At 35.9% G+C, this 20,965-nt stretch overlaps 1 protein-coding gene across 9 annotated transcripts in view; it reads left to right on the top strand.

Annotated features, from left to right (window-relative positions):
* Positions 1-20,965, top strand: part of NT5C2 (5'-nucleotidase, cytosolic II) — a 149,434-nt gene that overhangs the window by 83,018 nt on the left and 45,451 nt on the right. For 7 of the 9 annotated variants that reach the window (XM_045438761.1, XM_045438762.1, XM_045438759.1 and 4 more), the window contains one exon: positions 18,425-18,498. In XM_045438761.1, coding sequence (XP_045294717.1) covers positions 18,425-18,498 — 74 coding nt within the window. Of the gene's footprint in view, positions 1-5,352; positions 5,382-13,627; positions 13,784-18,424; positions 18,499-20,965 lie in introns of those variants that run through there. The other 2 variants (XM_045438764.1, XM_045438765.1) reach the window with 2 other exon arrangements.

Below are 20,965 nucleotides of genomic sequence, written 5' to 3'. Positions count from 1 at the left end.
TTAAAGTTACACAAAAGGCATATCAGAAGTGTCAGTCTCATATATATTCCTCCTCAATAACTTTGGATATATTTTCTTTCTTTTTTTTAAAAATATTTATTTATTTTTGACAGAGAGAGAGACAGAGCATGAGCGGGGGAGGGGCAGAGAGAGAGGGAGACACAGAATCTGAAACAGGCTCCAGGCTCTGACCTGTCAGCACAGAGCCCGATGCGGGGCTCGAACTCACTAACCGTGAGATCATGACCTGAGCCGAAGTCGGACACTTCAACTGACTGAGCCACCCAGACGCCCCTGGATATATTTTCTTTATCTTGCTTGGGATTCGTTGGAATTCTTGATTCTATGCTTGTCTTTAATTGTTTTTCTAAATTCTCATTGTCTTTTCATATATTGTCCCTACTCTACTCTCTATCCTCTTCTGAACTCTGATAAACATGTTAGACTTTAGCACTGTGTCCTCTCTTCTCTTTCTTTCTCCTGTATTTTCTATCCTTTTTTCTCTCTGTGTTACATTCTGGAAGGTTTTTCCTGACCTACCTGTCCGTTCACTAATTCTCTTTTTAGTTAGGTATGACCTGAATCTATCACATTTGAAATTCTGGTTTTTATAATTTTTGATAGTTTCATAGTTTCATTTTGGAATCTTGTATCAAGTATGCTATGTTACTTTTTATATTTTCTAGTTCTACAGTAAACATTTAAGCCTTAAAGAACTTTGGTTTAAGAATCAAAAGACCGGAAGTACATTTCTGGCTCTATTTCCAGCCACTTCCTTTCAAGGCTTTTTGTTTATTTTTATTAAAAAATTTTAATGTTTATTTATTTTTGAGAGAGGCAGAGAGAGAGAGAGAATCCAAAGCAGGCTTCAAGCTGTCAGCACAGAGCCTGATGCAGGGCTCGAACTCACCAACTGCAAGATCATGACCTGAGCCAAAGTCAGATGCTTAACTGACTGAGCCACCCAGGTGCCCCTCAAGGCTTTTTAAAAGAGAATTTTAGGGGCACCTGGGTGGCCCAGTTGGATGAGCATCCAACTGTTGATATTGGCTCATGTCATGATCCTGGGTTGTGGGATAGAGCCCCACGTCTGGCTCTGTACTGAGTGTGGAGCCTATTTGGGATTCTCTCTCTCTTCCCCCCATCCTTCTCCCCCAGCCCCCCCCTTCCCTACTTGTGCTCTCTCTCTCTAAAATACAAAAAAAAAAAGAAAATTTTAATTGTTAATACATCCATTCAGAAATTAAATTATTTCAGAAGTTAAACACAATAATCCCAAATTTTAATCTCTTTATTTATTTATTTATTTTTAAACTTTTATTTTTGAAAGAGAGAGAAAGACAGAGTGCCAGAGAGGGAGGGGCAGAGAGAGGGGGAGACACAGAGTCTGAAGCAGGCTCCAGGCTCTGAGCTGTCAACACAGAGTCCAATGCGGGCTTGAACCCACAAACCGTGAGATCATGACCTGAGCTGAAGTCGGATGCTTAACTGACTGAGCCACCCAAGTGCCCCCAACATTTTAATCTCTTAATTATTTTTTTTAACAGTGTTTAAAATTATTTAGGTGATAGACAAGTAAATTCTTTTTTGTTTTTAATGTTTGTTTATTTTTGAGGAGAGAGAGAGCACAGGGGAGGGGCAGAGAGAGAGAGGGAGACAGAGGATCCAAGTAGGCTCTGAGCTGTCAGCTCAGAGCCCAGTGGGGGACTCAAACTCATGAACCGTGAGATCATGACTTGAACCAAAGTCAGACACTTAACCTACTCGTCAACCCAGATGCCCCTAAGTAAATTCCTTTTTTTTTTTTTTTAATGTTTGTTTATTTTTGAGAGAGAGAAAGAGTAGAAGTGGGGGAGGGCAGAGAGAGAAACAGTATCCAAAGCAGGCTCCAGTCTCTGTGCTGTCAGCACAAGTAAATTCTTATTGTACAATATTCAGGAGTACAGAAATGCAGAGTGGAATATGAAAGTTCCCCTTCACTTTCCCTTTCATCCTCACACCTCTTTCTCATAGGTGAACACCATTAGTAGTTTGGAGATCATCTTTGTAGTCCCTTTTCAATACATTTAGAATACATGCATATGTGTGCATTAAATTTTTTTTTTTTTAACATTTATTCATTATTGAGAGACAGAGAGAGAGAGACAGAGCACAAGCATGGGAGGGGCAGAGAGAGGGGGAGACACAGAATCTGAAGCAGGCTCCAGGCTCTGAGCTGTCAGGACAGAGCCTGACTCAGGGCTCAAACTCACAAACCGCGGGATCATGACCTGAGCCAAAGTCAGACGCTTAAACTGACTGAGCCACCCAGGTGCCCCTGCATATGTGTGCTTTAATATGAACCTAGTCATTTATAGATTCTGGCCTTTTCATTCCTGATAATACTAGTCCAGGCTCTGGTCCTCATTGTCCTGGATTACTACAGTAACCCCAATAGATCTCTTTGCCTTGTTCTCTTCAAATCCATTTTTTTTTTTTTTTTGGTTGTTTTGTTTGTTTCCTAAATTCCACATATGAGTGAAGTCATACGGTATTTGTCTTTCTAAGACTTGCTTACTTTGCTTAGCATTATACTCTCTAGCTCTATACTCTCTATACACTATACTGTCTAGCTCCATGTCGTTGCATACAGCAAGATTTCAATCTTTTTTCATAGCTGAAAATCTATTTTTAAAATCAAATTATCACTCTGCTTAAAACCTTCAGTGGCATCACATCCTCTGTGCAATGGGATAAATTCTAAGCCCCTTAACATAACATTTGAGGTCCTGCAAGACTGACTCTTTTCACTTTCATTTTGAGCAGTTCCCTGCCTCAAACTTTATTCCATTAATTCTGAGTTGAGTCTAGGGTTGTTTTTTTTTTTTTTTCTACACATCCTAATGTCTGTTAAGTTGCTTTTCATTCTTAGCTCCTCTTCTTTTGAAATGTTCTCCACTTACTCTTTTAGCCTGATTAACACCTGCTAATCTAATCCTTTTATCATGGTGATTAAGAGGCTGGACCTTAGGTTAGCATTTTGCATTATTCCGTTTAATTTCTTTAGAATCGCAGTATTTAACTTCTTTTTTTTTTTTTTTTTTTTTTAACGTTTATTTATTTTTGAGACCGAGAGAGCATGAACGGGGAGGGACAGAGAGAGAGGGAGACACAGAATCTGAAGCAGGGTCCAGGCTCTGAGCTGTCAGCACAGAGCCCGACCGACGCAGGGCTCGAACTCACGGACTGTGAGATCCTGACCTGAGCCGAAGTCAGACGCTCAACCGACTGAGCCCCCCAGGCGCCCCCACAGTATTTATAGTCTTGTTTTGTCATCTGTGAAATTGGAATAATATATACCTCAGAGTTATTTGAGATTAAATGAGATAATATAAAGTGCTTAGCACAATATCTGTTTAAAAAACAGTAACTTGGGCATTTTGTCTTTTCAGAAAGACTCAGGCAAGACTATAGATGCATCTCTCTGTTGTGCATATCTCTAACACTATAGTTACACACTGCTTTTAAGCTTTGTGAGTGGGTCTCCTCCCAGTTAGACTTTGAACTCCTTAAAATCAAGGGCTGCCATGTTTATCTTTGTATTATGGGTACCAAGCACATAGAGATTCAATAATATTTCTTGACTATCCATATGAAGTTTGAAAGAGCTAATCATCTTCAAACATTGCAGTATCATTTGCACAGGAAGCACATGTAAGTGTGTATACCCTTTGTCCAAGTGAGAATTTCTGTTTTCCCTTTCTCTGCAAGTAGTAAAGGCTTAAACTTAGTAATTATATTTATTTCCACCACACTGAGCTATGATGCCACAAACTGAAAATCCAGGGAAGCCAGGGGAAATTGGCAGTCTTAAGGATTAGATCATTTTTCCATATTCAGTTTGTGTTCCTGTATTTATGGAATTTGGTTTGAGGATGGTCAGTGAAAGTTCTTTATATTCATGTACAATTTGAAAATTGGATTAAAAAAATATTTCTCAACAGATATTTTGGTGAGATAATGCTTGACAAGCTACCCAGTTGCTTTACTGTACCCCAACACTCGAAGTTTTTTGAGTGCTTACAAATGACGATAACCCTACCAGATGTTATCTGTCTTCTATATATAAAAAATCTGAGGCTTAGCATATATAACTTACTCAAGGTTCCAGAGCAGGAAAGTGGAGAAACTAGAATTTAAACCTAGTTGCTCCAGTGCTCATTCTTCTTCCGTTACACCATACTGCTTTTCTAAATAAACTGAAAACAATTTTAGTTTGAATTTATAGTATTTAATAGTGCTTTTATTAAAAAAATTTATTCAAGTATACTTAACATACAGTGTTAGTGCTTTTAGTTACTGGTGACTAAACATTTTAATGACTAATAGAAACCTTTATAGGAAGATATTTAGGTAATATTTAAAGAGATAATTTTTTTTAAGTTTTAATTCATGTAGTATTTCTTGAAGGTATGTATATTTTATGTTTAATTTGAATCACCAGTAGAAGGATTTACTTGACATCTCAGTTTTCGTAGACTTTCACACACTTGTTTATTTCTCCCCTTGTTGCATAATCCCTATGCATTATATTTGGTCAGGAGGGAGGAAATTTGCAGATGTTTGTCTTTTAAACTTCAACTTGCTCTGAAATTTGTAATTAACCTCTAGAATGTTCTGAATTTATCCCCCATATGCCAGAGATCTGTAAATTTCTTTCCACATGAGCTGAAATTTTCAGGTGATTGAGTAAAATATTTGTGAACACAGATGTTTTCCTTAAAAGCGGTTAATGATCAGGAAAAAAAGACCTCAGTGGAATCTGTAATATGATTGGCATATAAATACTTCCTTCCTCTGTAGTTCACATTGTTCATTTTCTAAGGGAGGAAATAACTAAATTGAGAATTAAGACATAGTATTATTTATCCTATTGATTTTTTTTTTTTTTCCTCCCAGAGAAAACTAAAAATGATTTGGACTGACTAAGGCCACTCCATTCTGTGAAACTCATTGTTTGCTTACTATTGGCAGGCCTCATTAGGGGGTAAATTTGCTTTTTCTGTGTGTTTGCCTCTAATGATTCCTGTCTCTTAGGGGAACTTGTCATTTTCCTAACCTGGCCAGTCTTAAACAATTCAGACTATTAGTTATTTTTTCTGCCCTCCAATTTTTTTCCTATTATTCTTAGGTTTTCAAGTATTTAAAGCTGAGGCTATTGGTCGCTGAGATATTGCCTGGTTAGGGTTCGGCATTGTGCCCGAATTTGTTGGGCCTCTCAGGGCCAGAGTTCTCTGTGCTTTAACAAATGAGCTACAGTTCTCAAAAGATCATTGAAGCTTGTTTGTTGATCCTGTATTCTCATCCAGAGGAAGTAGATCTTTGAGAATGTCTAAGGAAGGGTAAGTGAGTTTATTATTCTTCCTCCTTCATTTTTCTCAGTGAAAAAAATGTTCTAGTCATCTGTGAATTGGAAGATTAATAAGCAGTGTTACCAGCCGGACAGAGAAGGTAGAGGGAGAGATTGAAAGAAATTTAGCTGAAAGCTTACGTTGTTAATGCTTCACATATACTCTACTATAAAGTTTTACTATTGCTATTTTGAAAGACAGCATTGAGGATGGATACTCTCCATAGGAATTTAGTGAGCTTTAAGCACACTGTTTACTCTGTGGTAAACTGATTTTGTTTTTCTGCAGCAAGTGTTTATGAAAACTGGAAATAAATAGGGGTGTCTTACCAAAGAATTTTATATAGACATGAGTGAAGTTTAAAAGCTCAAAGGCATTTTCAAATAATTTGTGCCTGTGGAAGATGTTGTGAAAGATTCAGTGAAAGGCGGCTTGTGATTTTGTTTCTTTCTGGGAAGTGTAGACAAAAAGTAATTTTGAATAGAATCCCCTATGCCTTTTTACTTTGCTATATAAAATAGTTCCATGTTAGGGTTTTCACTGTTTTTATATTATTGTTTCTTAAGCCTCAGAGTTTGAATTGCTACTGCTATTCTTTTTGTTACTACTATAATAGGTGACATGTAAGTTAATGATTGCATACTAATTATTTTACTCCTAACCTTCAAGCGTAACTAGACCTAGTTAATTTCAGAGACATTCTCTGGTTAAGTAGGACGCAGATCACAAAAAAAATTTTTTTAATACAGTAAATTTTAATTTTGATTTTCTGGAAGCTCTTAATTCTTTTTCTAGTTCTTTGTTCTATTAGAAATTTTGAATACTTTCAGGGCTCCATGTTTACAGTTTTTCAAAAATCTAATCATGTGTTGATTTTGAGCAAACTAAAATTGGCCCACTTTACTGCAATTTGAAATCTCATTAGAGAACAACCATGGGCATAATAATTCTGTATTATTTTTAGAACTCTCATGACATCACTAGATTTGAAGTTTCTTTAAATGTGAAAATTAGAAAGAACTGCCTCTTTAGGGTTAGTATGTTTTCTTTCTAGTATCAGCTATAAACCTGCAGTTGTTAAACAATTTTTATGTTAAAGATGATCACAGATGCTGGTAATATTGGTCAGTCTTGTACACATGATTGTTTATAAAGCTGGTTTGTAGATTTAAAAACAATATTTTTAGGGGCACCTAGGTTGCTCAGTCAGTTAAGCATCCAGATCTTGATTTCAGCTCGGGTCATAATCTTACAGTTCGTGAGTTCAAGCCGCACAGCGAGCTCTGCACTGACAGCATGGAGCTTGCTTGGGATTCTGTCTTTTCCCTACCTGTCTCTGCCCCTCCCCCACTCTCTTTCTCTAAACAGATAAACATTAAAAAATCAGTTAAAAAAAGAACTATATTCCTAGGTGCAGTCAAAATTCTTAGAAAGTAATTAGTATTAATTTTCTCCCTAAAGTGTGTGTTAGAATTAGTTAGAAAGAAATCTATATAAACCAAAGGACACCATAAGAGTTGAGATATTCTTTTAGGTTTATTTCTAGGAGCCCCTGGGGCAATTTCCATGCTGTATAAATAGGTAATGAGCAAGTTCATTTTTTTTAATTATTTTTTTAACATTTATTTTTTAAAGACAGAGTACTAGTGGGGGAGGGGCAGAAAGAGAGAGAGAGGGAGACACAGAATCTGAAGCAGCCTCCAGGCTCTGAGCTGTCAGCACAGAGCCCGACACAGGGCTCGAACATATGAACTGTGAGATCATGACCTGAGCCGAAGCTGGGCACTTAACCGACTGAGCCACCCAGGCACCCCTCACTTTTTATTTTTTTTTTAAGATTAGCTTTTATAGTTGCTTGCTTATTTATTTATTTGTTAATTAATTAGTTAATTAAAAGTAAGCTCTACCCCCAATGTGGGGCTTGAACTCATGATGCTGAACCATACTCTACCGACTAAGCTAGCTAGGCTCCTCTGAGCAAGTTCATTTGAAATGTATGGATAATATAAATGAAATCAGAGTTTATTCTCCTTTGCTGTTTTTAGAAATAAATGGATAAATTTTGTATTTTGGTATGAAAATAATTCTAATATTCACAGTTTGTATATGTGTAATATTTAGACATAGATATCATTTGATATCTGTGAAATATTTTCCTAATGGTAATAGGAAAAGATTGTTATTAAGTTAAATCACCAAAAATTATACTTGAGCCTTATGTAAACCTGTGATATTGGAGACACTGTGGTATTGGTGTAAGAATAGTCATATATAGATCATGAAACCTAATAGGGATTTCATAGACCCTCACATACATAGTCAATTGATTTTTAACAGTGAGGCAAAGATAATTCAATGATTGGAATAACTGAACATTCATTCAGAAAAAAAGAGTCTTGACCTTTACCTCAAACTGTATATAAAAAATAACACAAAATGGATCCTAGGCCTAAATATAGACGTAAAAAGTAAAGTGTAGGTGAAAATCTTTGTGACCTTGAATTAGCTAAAAATTTCTTGGAGAAAATACATAAAAACATGAAAATCAAAATTGTTCAATTGGGTTTCGTCAAAATTAAAAAACAAAACAAAACTCTGCTATTTAAAAGACACCATTAAGAAAATGAAAAGGCAGGGCGCCTGGGTGGCTCAATTGGTTAAGCGTCCGACTTCAACTCAGGTCATGATCTCGTGGTTTGTGAGTTTGAGCCCCGCATTGGGCTCTGTGCTGACGGCTCGGAGCCTGGAGCCTGCTTTGTATTTTGTGTCTCCTCTTCTCTCTGCCTGCCCCTCCCATGCTCATGCTCTGTCTCTCTGTCTCTCAATAATAAATAAACATTAAAATTAAAAAAAAAAAAAAAACTTGAAAAGGCAAGCCACAGACTGGGAGAAGATATTCTCAATACATATATATCTAATAAAGGACTTATGACCAAAATATATGAAGAATTCTCACAACACAACAATTAAGACAAACCCAGTTTAAAAATGGGCAAAAGATTTGAATAGATGTTCCACACAGAAAAAGAAATGGCCAATAGGCACTTGAAAAGATGCTCTACAGCATTAGTCATTAGGGAAATACGAATTAAAAACACAATGGGATACCATTGCAGACCCACTAGAATGACTAAAATTAAAAACACTGTAGGGGCGTCTGGGTGACTCAGTCGGTTAAGTGTCCTCAGGTCATGATCTCACTGTTTGGGAGTTTGAGCCCCGCGTGGGGCTCTCTGCTGACAGCTCAGAGATTGGAGCCTGCTTCGTATTCTGTGTCTCCTTTCTCTGCCCCTCCCCTGCTCATGCTCTGTCTCTCCCTCGGTCTTAAAATAAATAATCATTTAAAAAAAAAAAACCCAAATACTGACAATATGGAGCACCTGGAACTCTTATGCCTTGCTGATGAGAATACAAAAAAGAAAAACGTTTGGGCAATGCCTTTTAAAGTTAAACATGACTGGGGTGCCTGGGTGGCTCTGTTGGTTGAGTGTCTGACTTCAGCTCAGGTCATGATCTCACAGTTTGTGAGTTTGAGCCCCATAAGGGGCTCACTGCTGTCGGTGCAGAGACCACTTTAAATCCTCTGCCTCCCTCTCTCTCTGCCTCCATTCATCCTTTCTCTCTCAAAAATGAATAAACATTAAATAAAAAAAAAACAACCCACAACTACTATGTTAAACATACCTAGTAATTCCACTTATAGGTATTTACCCAAGAGAAATGAAAGCATATCTCCCACATAGATTTGTATGTGAGTGTTTATAGCAACATTATTTATAATAGTAAAAAACTGGGAACTGCCCAAAGTATCTAGTAACTTAATGGATAGACAAATTGTGGTATATCCATAATATGGAATATTGCTCAGGAATAGAATAACTAATTTTGATACATGTAACAACATGAATGAGTATCAGAAATGTGCTAAGAAAAAAGAGGCCAGGCACAAACTATAGTTTATTTGATTCCATTTATATGAAAAGTGTAGTGACAGAAAGTATAGATCAGTGGTATCTTGGGGCAGAAGTCGGGGTGATATTGCAAAAAGACATGAGGGAGGGGTGTCTCGCTGGCTTGTTGGTCAAGCATGCAAGTCTTGATCTTGGGGTTTTGAGTTCAAGCCCCATGTTGGGTATAGAGATTACTTTAAAAATAAAATCTTTTAAAAAAGAGAGACTTGAAAGACCATTTGGGGTTGATTATGGTGGTTGTTACATAAGTGTGTATGATTGCCAGAATGCACCAAACTTTAAAATGGGTGAATTTTATGTTGAGTAAATGATACCTCAATAAAGTTGGTGGGGGATGAGACTTCAGAAGCTCCTCAACTTGCTTATTTAAAATTTTGTGAATAAAAACGTTATTATTTATTCTTCTTTACGGGAATGTACTTGGGGGAATACAGATGATTTAGGATGTGTTATGCAGGAAAAATGCACTTTCCTAGTGTCATGATTGCTTCCTGATCCTTTAGTTGTTGGATCCTCTAGAGTAACTAGAGTTACTAGTGCTGCTTTCTATTAGGTAAGAGGTCAAAATGAGTTTTATCATTTGCTTTTATTTTAACTTCTAGATTTTGACCTCTCTTTTCCATTATAGCACAGTGAGTACAATTGTTAAGTTTGCCTAATAACATTGGATAATCATACTTTCTTCTTATTTTTATTCTGCAAAATTTAACCTTTGTATTTTGCTCCATTTTATAAATTATTCTCCATACATTGGTCTTTGCTTTAAAAATTTGTGGAGAAAAAAATGAAAAAGAATTTAGAGGAAAATATGAAAAAAGGGATTGGAAAAATTTGTATTTATTTAGACTGAGGTTCTAGAACAGTAAATTTATATTCAGAAGTACTGATATTGTCTCTGGTGTCTCTCTTAATTTGTATATTCTTCATTTGCTAGTCTTCTCTTTTATTCCCCACCATCTGCTCTCATTACTGCAGTTCCTTCATTTCGGAAAGAAGGTGAAAGGAATTTTAATGTCTCTTCCTTAAAGAGAATCTCCTTAAAGTGTGCTTTGAAAGCTTTAGTGGATAGTATGACCAGTAAGTACTCTTAGTATTTTATACACATTTTTTTCACATCTAAACATCTCTGAAATCGGGCTGCATCTAGCAGTATACCACCTAGAATTAAGTTGAATTCTTCCAGATGATTTCATTTCTTTCAGTCACCTAAGGGCAATATTAACCATCCTAGCAATATAAATGTGGATCACAAACTTACCACATGACTGTTCAAATTCTCAAAGGGAGGTTTTTCCCCCCTGCCTTAGACTGTGTCAGGGCTGAGATGTACAAATTTTCTTGTGTGTTTCTTCAGTGCTGTAGATTTATTTCTTCTTTTTCTTCATATTATGGGTATAGCTCTGTGGTTTTGTAGCTTTATGAGACTCTAACTTTTCTTGGGCATCCCTTGCACCCACCCCCACACCCTGCTTTTAGTGGCATATAATATGGGTGAGTTTTACAACTGATGGCCTCTTAAATTTTAATCATCTTTAATTTTGCTCTGTGCATGCCACCATAGTCACTTCTTTTTCCTGGAACACTTTTTTATTGACTATTTGAATAAGAAAAGTGAATGTTTAAAAAAACTTTTTAAAATGTTCTATTTATTTTTGAGAGAGAGAGAGAAACAGAGTACTAGCAAGGGAAGGGCAGAGGGATAGAGAGACACAGAATCCAGAGCAGGCTCCAGGTTATGAGCTGTCAGCACAGAGCCCTATGTGGGGCTTGAACTCTTGAACTGTGAGATCATGACCTGAGCCAGAGTCAGACGCTTAACCGACTGAGCCACCCAGGCGCCCCTTGTTGTTAATACTTTTTTTTTTTTTTAATTTTTTTAAATGTTTATTTATTCTTGAGAGACTGAGTGTCAGCTGGGGAGGGCAGAGAGAGAGGGGGAGACAGATCTGAAGCAGGCTCCAGGTTCTGAGCTGTCAGCACACAGACCGATGCGGGGCTCAAACTCATGAGCTGCAAGATCATGACCTGAGCTGCAGTAGGTTGCTTAACCTACTGAGCCACCCAGGCGTCCTTGTTGTTCATACTTTTAAATCACAGGGTGCTGTTATTCTGGCATAAAGTGATAAATAAAATGTATCCCTCCTTAGGGTGTTCCTTAGAGAAAATATTCAGATAAATTAGTAGATTAATGGCTGAAGTTTATGAAAACAAAAACTAATATTACTTAAATGATTTTTGCTTTTATAAAATCTAGTCCCCAATTTTTCTGTTGTGTCTGTATAGGAGTGGTATTTGAATATCAATTTTTAGGACTCCATTTCATAAATTAGAAAGTTCTTACCTATATATATATATATATATATATTATATCACCAGGCATACTTTTTATTGAAGGATAGAGACAAAGACAGGTCTTGGCATTATGTTTTTTAAATAACAGCTTTATAGAAATATAGTTCACATACCATTCAATTCACCCTTTTAAAGTGTACAATTCAGTGGTTTTAGGATAGTCAGAGTTGTGCGACCAATACCACTGTCTAATTTTAGAACAACTTTTATTACCCCCAAAAGAAACCCAGTTCTCAGTTAAATATTGTCTCTATTCTTTACAGGGCCCTGTGCTAGGTTTTGGGAAGTTAGTAAATCCTGGCCACAAAGGTTATAATCTAGTGAGTAAGAGAACTACCCATATATTTTATATATGTGACAAAATATACTACATGCCAAAATAATATTTGAATATTCAAACCTCTTACATGGATTACAACTTTATAATCTCTTTCACTAAGTACAGAAGTAATCTGAGACCCAGAAACATCACTGTCAGATAGTTCTGTGGCATAGCCGGAATAGTTTCTTGAAGAAATCACTTGAGATTGTTGCATCTTGAAAAATTAGAGATAACTGAGGAGGACATTTCAGGTATAGGGAACAGCATAAACAAAGCCTCGAGGCACCTTTAGGAAATAGCAAGTAGTTCATTTTGATTATTAGAGCAAAATCTGCATGATGTGGATCAACGTGAGATAAACGTGATTTTGGAAAGATGGTAAAAAGCTTTGAACTCCTGGAATATACAGAAACGTGTTAGTTTGGGTAGGTAGGGAGGAATGTCTAAAGGTTATTAAGTAGGAAAGCAACATGGGCTTTAGGAGTTTGAGCTTTAGGACAGTGCTTCTTAAATTATCAGTGATGAGGGACCAGTTTTTTTTGTTTTAATTCTAATCTTGTCAAAGTATACGTTTATAAAATATAATAAAAATGAATTACTAGGAAAACGAGATGTGTAAGTTTACTTTTTTTTTTTTTTAATGTATGTTTTTTGAGAGAGAGTGTGAGATTTCTAACCGACTGAGCCACCCAGGCACCCACCCCTACATTTTTTATTATTACATTCAACAAATGTAAAATTTTCACATTTGCTATAAAAGTTTCTAAATACTTGCAATTTCTGTATGTGTCATGTCATGGGTTAGTAACGACTATTCACAGGCCAGCATTCGTCTGTAGATTACATACCACTCTTTGGGTAACACTACTTGAAAGCAGTCAATCTGGCCATTACTGTGCAGGCAGAGCAATTCATAGGTGATTGCTAAGAGTTAATGAGTTAATAAGGACCTGGACAAATTGTTAGCAGTATGAAATGGATGATCTGGATTCCATAGACATTTGAAAATTTAAATTAAGGCACATGAGATAATATGGATTTGAGGGAGAGGAAAGAGTAAAAAGATATTAACTAGATTTTAGGCTTGAGTGGTAAAATGAGAATGCCAAAAGCAGAAATAGAAACTAATTTGGGAAGAAAGACACTAAATTAGATTTTCAGCAAAAATCCACACTGTAGCATATTTTTATTAAGTAAACATACACACATAGTCACTCACAGAGAGACATTGTTTGGTTCATAATCTAAATTTGCACTCTCAAAAAAGCACTTGTAACTTCTTTTCTTTGATTGCAACAGACTTTGAGTATATTATTACACAAACCCATAACCAAAATATACCCAAGATTTTTGTACTTGTATCTTTAGTCTCATTTGTTGTTGCAGTAACTGTTGTTGGGCCCTTGGCCAGGAAATTGTGACTCGTAGGCGGGGGGGAGGAGCTAGGGATAAAGTTCACCATCGCTATTCCATTTGAAACTCTATTCCAAATGGATTTGTGTGGGGCAACAGTGATATCCAATGACAAGTTAAATTAGACACAGAAGAGTTTTCTCCAACACTGTCTCAGAAGATACGTGTTGTTAGAGGGACTTGATTCAGACCAAAACAGTCTTTTTGAAGTTAGGTTCAAGTTACACAAAAATAAATTGTACTAGGGATTTGAAGAAGAATTTTGTTATGTGACTTCAAGAACTAATTGACTCATAGTTTCACACATTGCAGAACGGCAACCAGTGACAGATGAGGTAATGCTGCTTTGAATTATGAGTTAAATCTCAAAATCACTGAGAGTTTGCTATTTACAAAATTCCAAATTTAGTAAATTGCATGTTCACGTTCCTTAACCATGAGGATATTAGATCTCTGTTCTTAAAGCAATTAGTCTTATTTCTTATGGTTAATATCTATATTTACTTGGATAGAATTTCTTTAAGTTTTATGCCTTATTGTAGTGGAATATGATGATAAAAGCTGTTATTTGTGTTTCTGTTGAAATCTGTGCCTGGTTTTATAGTGCTCCTATGTGTTCTTTCCTAAAGATCATTTCTCTTGTTAATGCTCAAATCTGTATCTTGCAAATGCCTTACTATGTAGGAATTTCTGCCTGATAATTGCATTGTAAGGTTGGATGCTTAGGTCAGTCATGCTTTCTAGAATGGAGAGTTTGTGTTTTATTTAAAGCAAGCTTTGGAAAGTTAATTTCACAACTGTATTCACATTCTTGAAGTGGAGCTCTACAGTGGAGTGTGTTCCACTGGTTAATAATTTAGAAAAGTGACACAAGTAAATTGGCATTGGCAAAGATAGAGTCAAGGTCCTGGGACCAATAGAAATTTTTGAGTTCTCTAAGCAGGTATTATCTTTTTGTTATAAATATATGGTGGGACAGTGACCCAGTCTTTTAACTGATACAACACCTAATACTTTGTTTTGTTATAATAAAGAATAGTGATTAGTTTGAGGCCAAGAGATTGTTTCTCTTGAAGACTGTATCCTGGAGACATGATATTTCTGGCTGCAGGCTGCCTCTCTTCTGAAGTCAGTGCATACTTTGAGCATTTGGTTGTTTATGATCTTTGTAAATCTTAGCATATATATTATTACAGTTTTCTTTGATCCACCTGTTCCCTTTTGTCATTATAACTTTACTTAGTACACTTTAGATATTTGCACATGAATTAGATTTAATTCCCTATTGCCTTTTCCTCCCATGTTTTTATAGCATAAGTTAGGGAAAGAAGAGATGAAAATCTATGTGAAGTTTTTCTTTTGTTTCATAATAGAAATGAGAAGGGGAGACAGAAGTGATGGTTTCTTTCTTAAATTCAGGAATTGTTTCTGTGAATGAGGTTACTTGTTTTGAATGAAAAAGGAAAGCTAAAAGGGGTATTTGGTGGAAGATCTTCATAGGACATCTTATTTCCTGAGATTAGGCATCTAAAAAGTCTTTTCTCATTCAGGCTACTCCCTGAAGAACAGCTTTGGGAATATGTCACATAGTGGTACCAGCCTTGTACCAGGCTTTCAGCAAATGTGCTGATTGAATAAAGTGACAAGTTAATCAAAGAGGCAAGAGTGCAATTTGATGGATATTTAGCTGTGATTATTTTGGCAAAACAATAGATTTTCATATTCCCAATATATGTGATTCCAAGAGTTTGTATGGATAATCCTTAAGGGGCATTATGATCTTCGTATCCTTAAAAAAATGTGATGAGGAGTACAGGCTTAATTTTTCTTCTGACCAAGAAAGAAACTGTGGTAAGCTATTTTGCTGGGTCTGTTGGTAGTTTCTTCCTACGTTTACAACTGATTGAATGATATTAGCAAAGTCTGGGTTTTTCCCTGTGATTTTAGCTCTGTCTGAAACCGGCTCACATCATTCTTCTATCAGAAACAAAGCTGTTTCTTTTATTATGTGTCCCAACGTATATCCCTCCTGGGTTGTATCACAAGGAAGAATAATCTTCCCAGTCCGTTCCTGCCTGAATTCCCATAGAATATTTTAGGCATGTCAGCTGTTTGGGCTCTGATCAAGGATTTGATGCAGTTGGCCTCTGGCCTGAACCGAGAGTGTGTTTGAAAAGCTTAAGCTTCAGTGGCAACATTTGGTTTCCAGAGTTAGAATCATTACTTTGTGTCTTCTCCCTCTTGTGCTGCCTTCAGAAGGATTTATGTAACTGGGAAAAGGTGATGATAAAGTAGATGCTTTTATTAGTAAAAGCAGGGTGACATTTGATGAAGTGGGGAAAGGGTCTTGGTGATATATTTGTGGTTTGGGGGTGTTTAAAAAATTTGGATGGGTGTCATTTGTCTTGTAGTTCTTTGTATCTTTCAGCTACCCACTAGTCTTCTATCCCCTCCTATCCATAAGAAAGGACCTATATTAAGGCAACTTAAAATAGGAAGCCAGAGCACCAAACAGGTCTAATTAAGGGAAAAGAAGCCCCAAGAAAAGGGAAAAGAAAAATACGTATCTGCAGAGGAAGCCAAAAATGCAAAGGACTAGTTTTAGATATACATCATGTGCAAAGAACATTTTTACAATAATTTAAGGTAAGAGATGAATTATTAATAGGCCTGATAGGTACTTTTTATATAAAACATGGTTCACCATTGGTCAGTGGCAAAACTAATATACAGCACTCAGTATTACCTAGATTCTAAACAATGACTTTCATATACAACTCATCTGTACTTAGTAGATAAAGTAGTTAAAGCATAATTGATGTACATAATCCCATTAGAGAAATAGAGTGTTAATCTACAGTGTTAGAGAGATAAGGAGCTAAATACCAATACTGGCATTAATTCTCAGAATTTAGTTCTCAGGAACTAAGGGTTTTATAGAGCTGCATTTAGAATTCATATATACGTTCTGAGATGAGAGGAAAAGTTCTCTGTTAAAATTTAAAATAGTAATATATGAGTTGCTGAAGAGTAAAAAAAAAAAAAATCATGGGGTACATGGGTGGCTCAGTTTGTTAAGTGTATATGACTCTTGGTTTCGGCTCAGGTCATGATCTCACAGTTTCGTGGGTTTGAGCCCTGCATCGGGCTCTGTGCTGGTAGTATGAAGTCTGCTTGGGATTCTCTCTCTCCCCCTCTCTTTCTGTCCCTCTCCCGCTCACGCTGCCTCTGTCTCTCTCAAAATAAATAAACTTTAAAAAATTTTTTTAATTTAAACTATCACTGCCTAAATCATTGGTTCCCAAACTCTTCAGTATCCCATCAGTTAAAATGTAGAACATTCATCCCTTCCTGTACTCTTGTCCTTACTTATATATAGTAGAAAACATACGTAAATTCAACATTTTTAAGTGATGAAGTATCAGTAGAAGATCTAGTATCTTCTTTTTGTGCCCAGTGGAGTCTTTTGTATCTCCTGGTACAGTCTCTCCTCTTGGGAGATTATTGACCTATACGTCATTAATAGGGGAGCCCAGACCAGGCATCTTTATTTTTATCAATTTTTTTAGGTGATTTGTAGCATTCTTATTTCTCACAGTTACTTATAAAATGAAAGCAAAGAAAAGGTTTGATAATAAGAGGCTATCAAGCTGGGGATCAGATGGAAAGGATTTTTTTATTTTCAGAAATGATTAGAACTTACCCCAGAATATCATCATGGTGATTGATGATTTACCATGCTATTATAGTTTTTTCCCTGTGTCTTCAAAAATGATTTCTGAAATTTGAAACTGATTATTTCATTTCTTCAAAATCTGTAATTTGTCCTTGTCTGCCCAATAAAGTCCTTACTTTAACGTGGCATACAGAATCTTCGTGATTTTGACTCGTAACCTTTTAGCTTTTTTTTTTGTTTTTAATATTTATTTAGTTATTTTGAGGTAGAGAGCAAGAGCGGGGGAAGGGCAAAGGGAGAGGGAGAATCCCAAGCTGGTTCCACAGGGTCAGCCTAGAGCCCAGTGCGTGGCTCAGTCTCATCAACCACGAGATCTCGACCTGAGCCTGAATCAAGAATCTGATGCTTAACCTGCTGAGCCACCCAGGTACCTCTAGTTTCATAGCTTTTATTGCCCTTTCCCTCCTACCCCTGACCTTCTGGAAAACCTCCTTTTGCAAAAACAAACGGAAAAGCAAAACCAAAGCAAACTCCCTCAACTCCAGCCACTGTAAATGTTTTTATAGTTCACTATAAACCTTATCCTGGCCTGATTAATCTGCCTGGATTGCCTTTCTTGCTTTGTCCAAATGGAAAACTTCTACTGATTGCTTAAGATTCAGCTCAGGCATCTCTTCTGGTCCCCAAAGAACTGGTGCTGTCTCCTCTGTCTTATTGTATAGCAATTATTGAATTGCTAAAATTATTTGTGTATAAGTCTTTCTCCTGCTAGGCTGAATTTCCTCAAGGATAGAGATTGCAAATTAAAATAGAGGTTCCATGAGGGCAGGTACTCTTTTGTTCACTGTGTATCATGTACCTTGTTGGGGATAAAGTAGGCATTCAATATTGGAATGAATCTATATATATTTATATCTTTAGTATCTGGCACATGGTAGGCTTTAAATGAGCCTCTCCTTATTAAATAAATTACAAATGAATGAGTGAATGTATTATAAAATCTCAGGTATAAACTTATCTTGGTGGGTCAGACTTAGAAAAGGAGAAATCTTCTCTGAAATCTTCACGTGGCATTGTTAACACCAAGACACAATAAGAAAATACATGTTTTTCCATATACTACCTGATTTCACTTATGGTATAAGAAAGACATGAATATTTTTTTTTATGAATCTAAGTATTGGTGTTTAAGTGAAGAAAAAATCTAGAAAGATAGCCAAATAATTTCATTAAATTAGGAATTTTTTTTTTGGTTTGTCTCAGTATTAATTGAGATACTATTTTTTGCTCCTTGTTTTAGGGTGTTTGTGAACCGAAGTTTAGCCATGGAAAAAATAAAGTGTTTTGGTTTTGATATGGATTACACACTTGCTGGTGAGTAGCACTTTTTGATTGTTTAAGAACTTCTGGTTTAGACATAACACAGTGGGTCTACAGCAGGCAATTGATAAACACTCCTTGATTTAATCATATATTTAGCTACCAGAAGCTCTTGTTATCAAAGCTCCTTCCATTGATATTTATGACTATTGAAATTACCAGTTATCCTGAGATTTAGATGGTAAAGATAAGTAGAGCTAAATTACTTTAGACACCCTGGTAAGAAATAATGCAGTGACATTATACATTAATATGTATATTAGGGCACTTTTGGCTTTTACTTTATTGAACTATTCTTCACGGATGGAATTTTGTATCTTTTGCTCTACCTAAGGAAAACTTTTATCAGCTAAAATTTTTAATGTTATTCTTAAGACAAATGGATTGCAAATATGCTATGTAAAGACTTTTTTAAAAATTAGAGCTGTTCGCTTTGTTCATTATCAGATAAGACTTTAAACACAGCACTGTGCTGTTTCTCCCTTCCTGTCTCTGATATATATTTAAAATAATCAATGTATTAGTCATTAGTTGCAAGATATTTTCAGAACTTAGGATGTTTTTATTGAAATATTTGCATCTGGTGAAAATGTCATTTAATTTAAGAAGTAGTAGGGGTGGAGGACTGAGTTGAGTGCATATTCGTATATGTATGTGCATGCATGTGTGTACTGCCATGACACCTGGAAAAGAATCTTTCAGAAATTTTCTCTAAAAAATACTGTCTTTACGCAAAAATCTTAAAATATATAAATTCACTTATCTTCAGAAACCTTTCATATAACAGTATTAGAAAACTGAGTTCCATCTCATATCTCAATTTGATGTTCAGTTTAGGCTAGTAAATGAATAATAATAAATACATGTTATAATAATATAATAATGCAAAAATGAACACATGCAGTTTATAGGTAATTGACACATAGATGTGGCCATGACATCTACCAGACAACTTATATATTAAAAATATACACTGCCTTGGTTTGAATTTTCCTTTCTTTCCTTTATACTCTGTTATTAATTTGATTTTCTATTGCCTTACAGTTTTTACAGCATTTTTATTCTTTTATGTTTTTTAATTAGACACAGACATTTTTAGGAGCACTTGTCAGAAAGCAGGTGGAAATACTGTACTTTCTCAGGGTAGATCTTTCTGTCCAAATTGGGAGAAAATCCTACAATCTCTCCCCTTTCTAGAATTTTACCTTTCAAGGGAAAGGAATGGCGAGATATTACCTAAAACAGAGGTAGAAGTTAACGGGATCAAAAGTGACAGATTTTTTTTTCCCCCTTGGTTATTAAGACAGTCTCAATGTATTGAAATAGTTTTGATTTCAATTTGATTTATTGAAAACCTGTAGGTTCCAGACACGTTTTGTTACTGAGCTTTGAGATAATATAGTTATTCCCACAGAATATTGAAAAAACAAATTTTCTTGTTTTTTTTTTTTTTTTTTTTTTTTTTCAACGTTTATTTATTTTTGGGACAGAGAGAGACAGAGCATGAACGGGGGAGGGGCAGAGAGAGAGGGAGACACAGAATCGGAAACAGGCTCCAGGCTCTGAGCCATCAGCCCAGAGCCTGACGCGGGGCTCCAGACTGCGAGATCGTGACCTGGCTGAAGTCGGACGCTTAACCGACTGCGCCACCCAGGCGCCCCCAAATTTTCTTGTTTAATGAAGAAGTTACTGAATCTTAGTCTCTAAACTTTAAAGATACCTTATAATTTCTTCTTTTTATTTGCTTTTTTGTTTTTTTTTTGTAATCCGACTTCATATTTTAATGCTTACTCTTACTGTAGACACTAATATATTTATATATAAAGATAATAGGAATTATTAACAATTATTAAGTGCTTATTATGTGCCGAGCCCTATTCTAAATGTTCTATATAGATTATCTCATTTAATACATGGATTATCTCATTCACATAATTTACTTAATATTACAAAAACCCTACGAGGCAGATACTGCTATTGTCTTCATTTTACAGATGATAAGACATTAAGGACTTTGTCCAAGGAAGTTTAGCTGTGATATACCTGAACTGAGATTCAAACCTAAGCATACATTTATATGTGAGTGCGTATACACACACACCTGTATATGTATATGATAAGTTTAAATTAATCATTTTGAATAATGACAGTTTATAGTGAGGTATAATTTCAAAGTGCTAAGCTCTTCACCTTAAACAAACAAACCAGGAATTAAGCCCTCAAAAGGACTACTTTAAGTAGTCCCTCTTGAGAGACTGTACATCATTTCAATAGTTCAATGTTGGATGAAAAACATTGTTAGTCTTATGGTGCTGCCTTCATAAAGCACATAGGGAAACAAGTTTATTGGCTTTATACTGTCACCTGTTTTCCAGAATGGTATACATTAAATTTATCTGAGAATAACTTGTTATTTAAAAAACCTCACACCCTTGAAGTGGTAAGGACTTTTCACCAGAAC

This window comes from Leopardus geoffroyi, chromosome D2, assembly GCF_018350155.1.
Source record: "Leopardus geoffroyi isolate Oge1 chromosome D2, O.geoffroyi_Oge1_pat1.0, whole genome shotgun sequence".
Classification (NCBI taxonomy): Eukaryota; Metazoa; Chordata; class Mammalia; order Carnivora; family Felidae; genus Leopardus; species Leopardus geoffroyi.
This window is presented reverse-complemented; position numbering and strand designations above follow the sequence as displayed.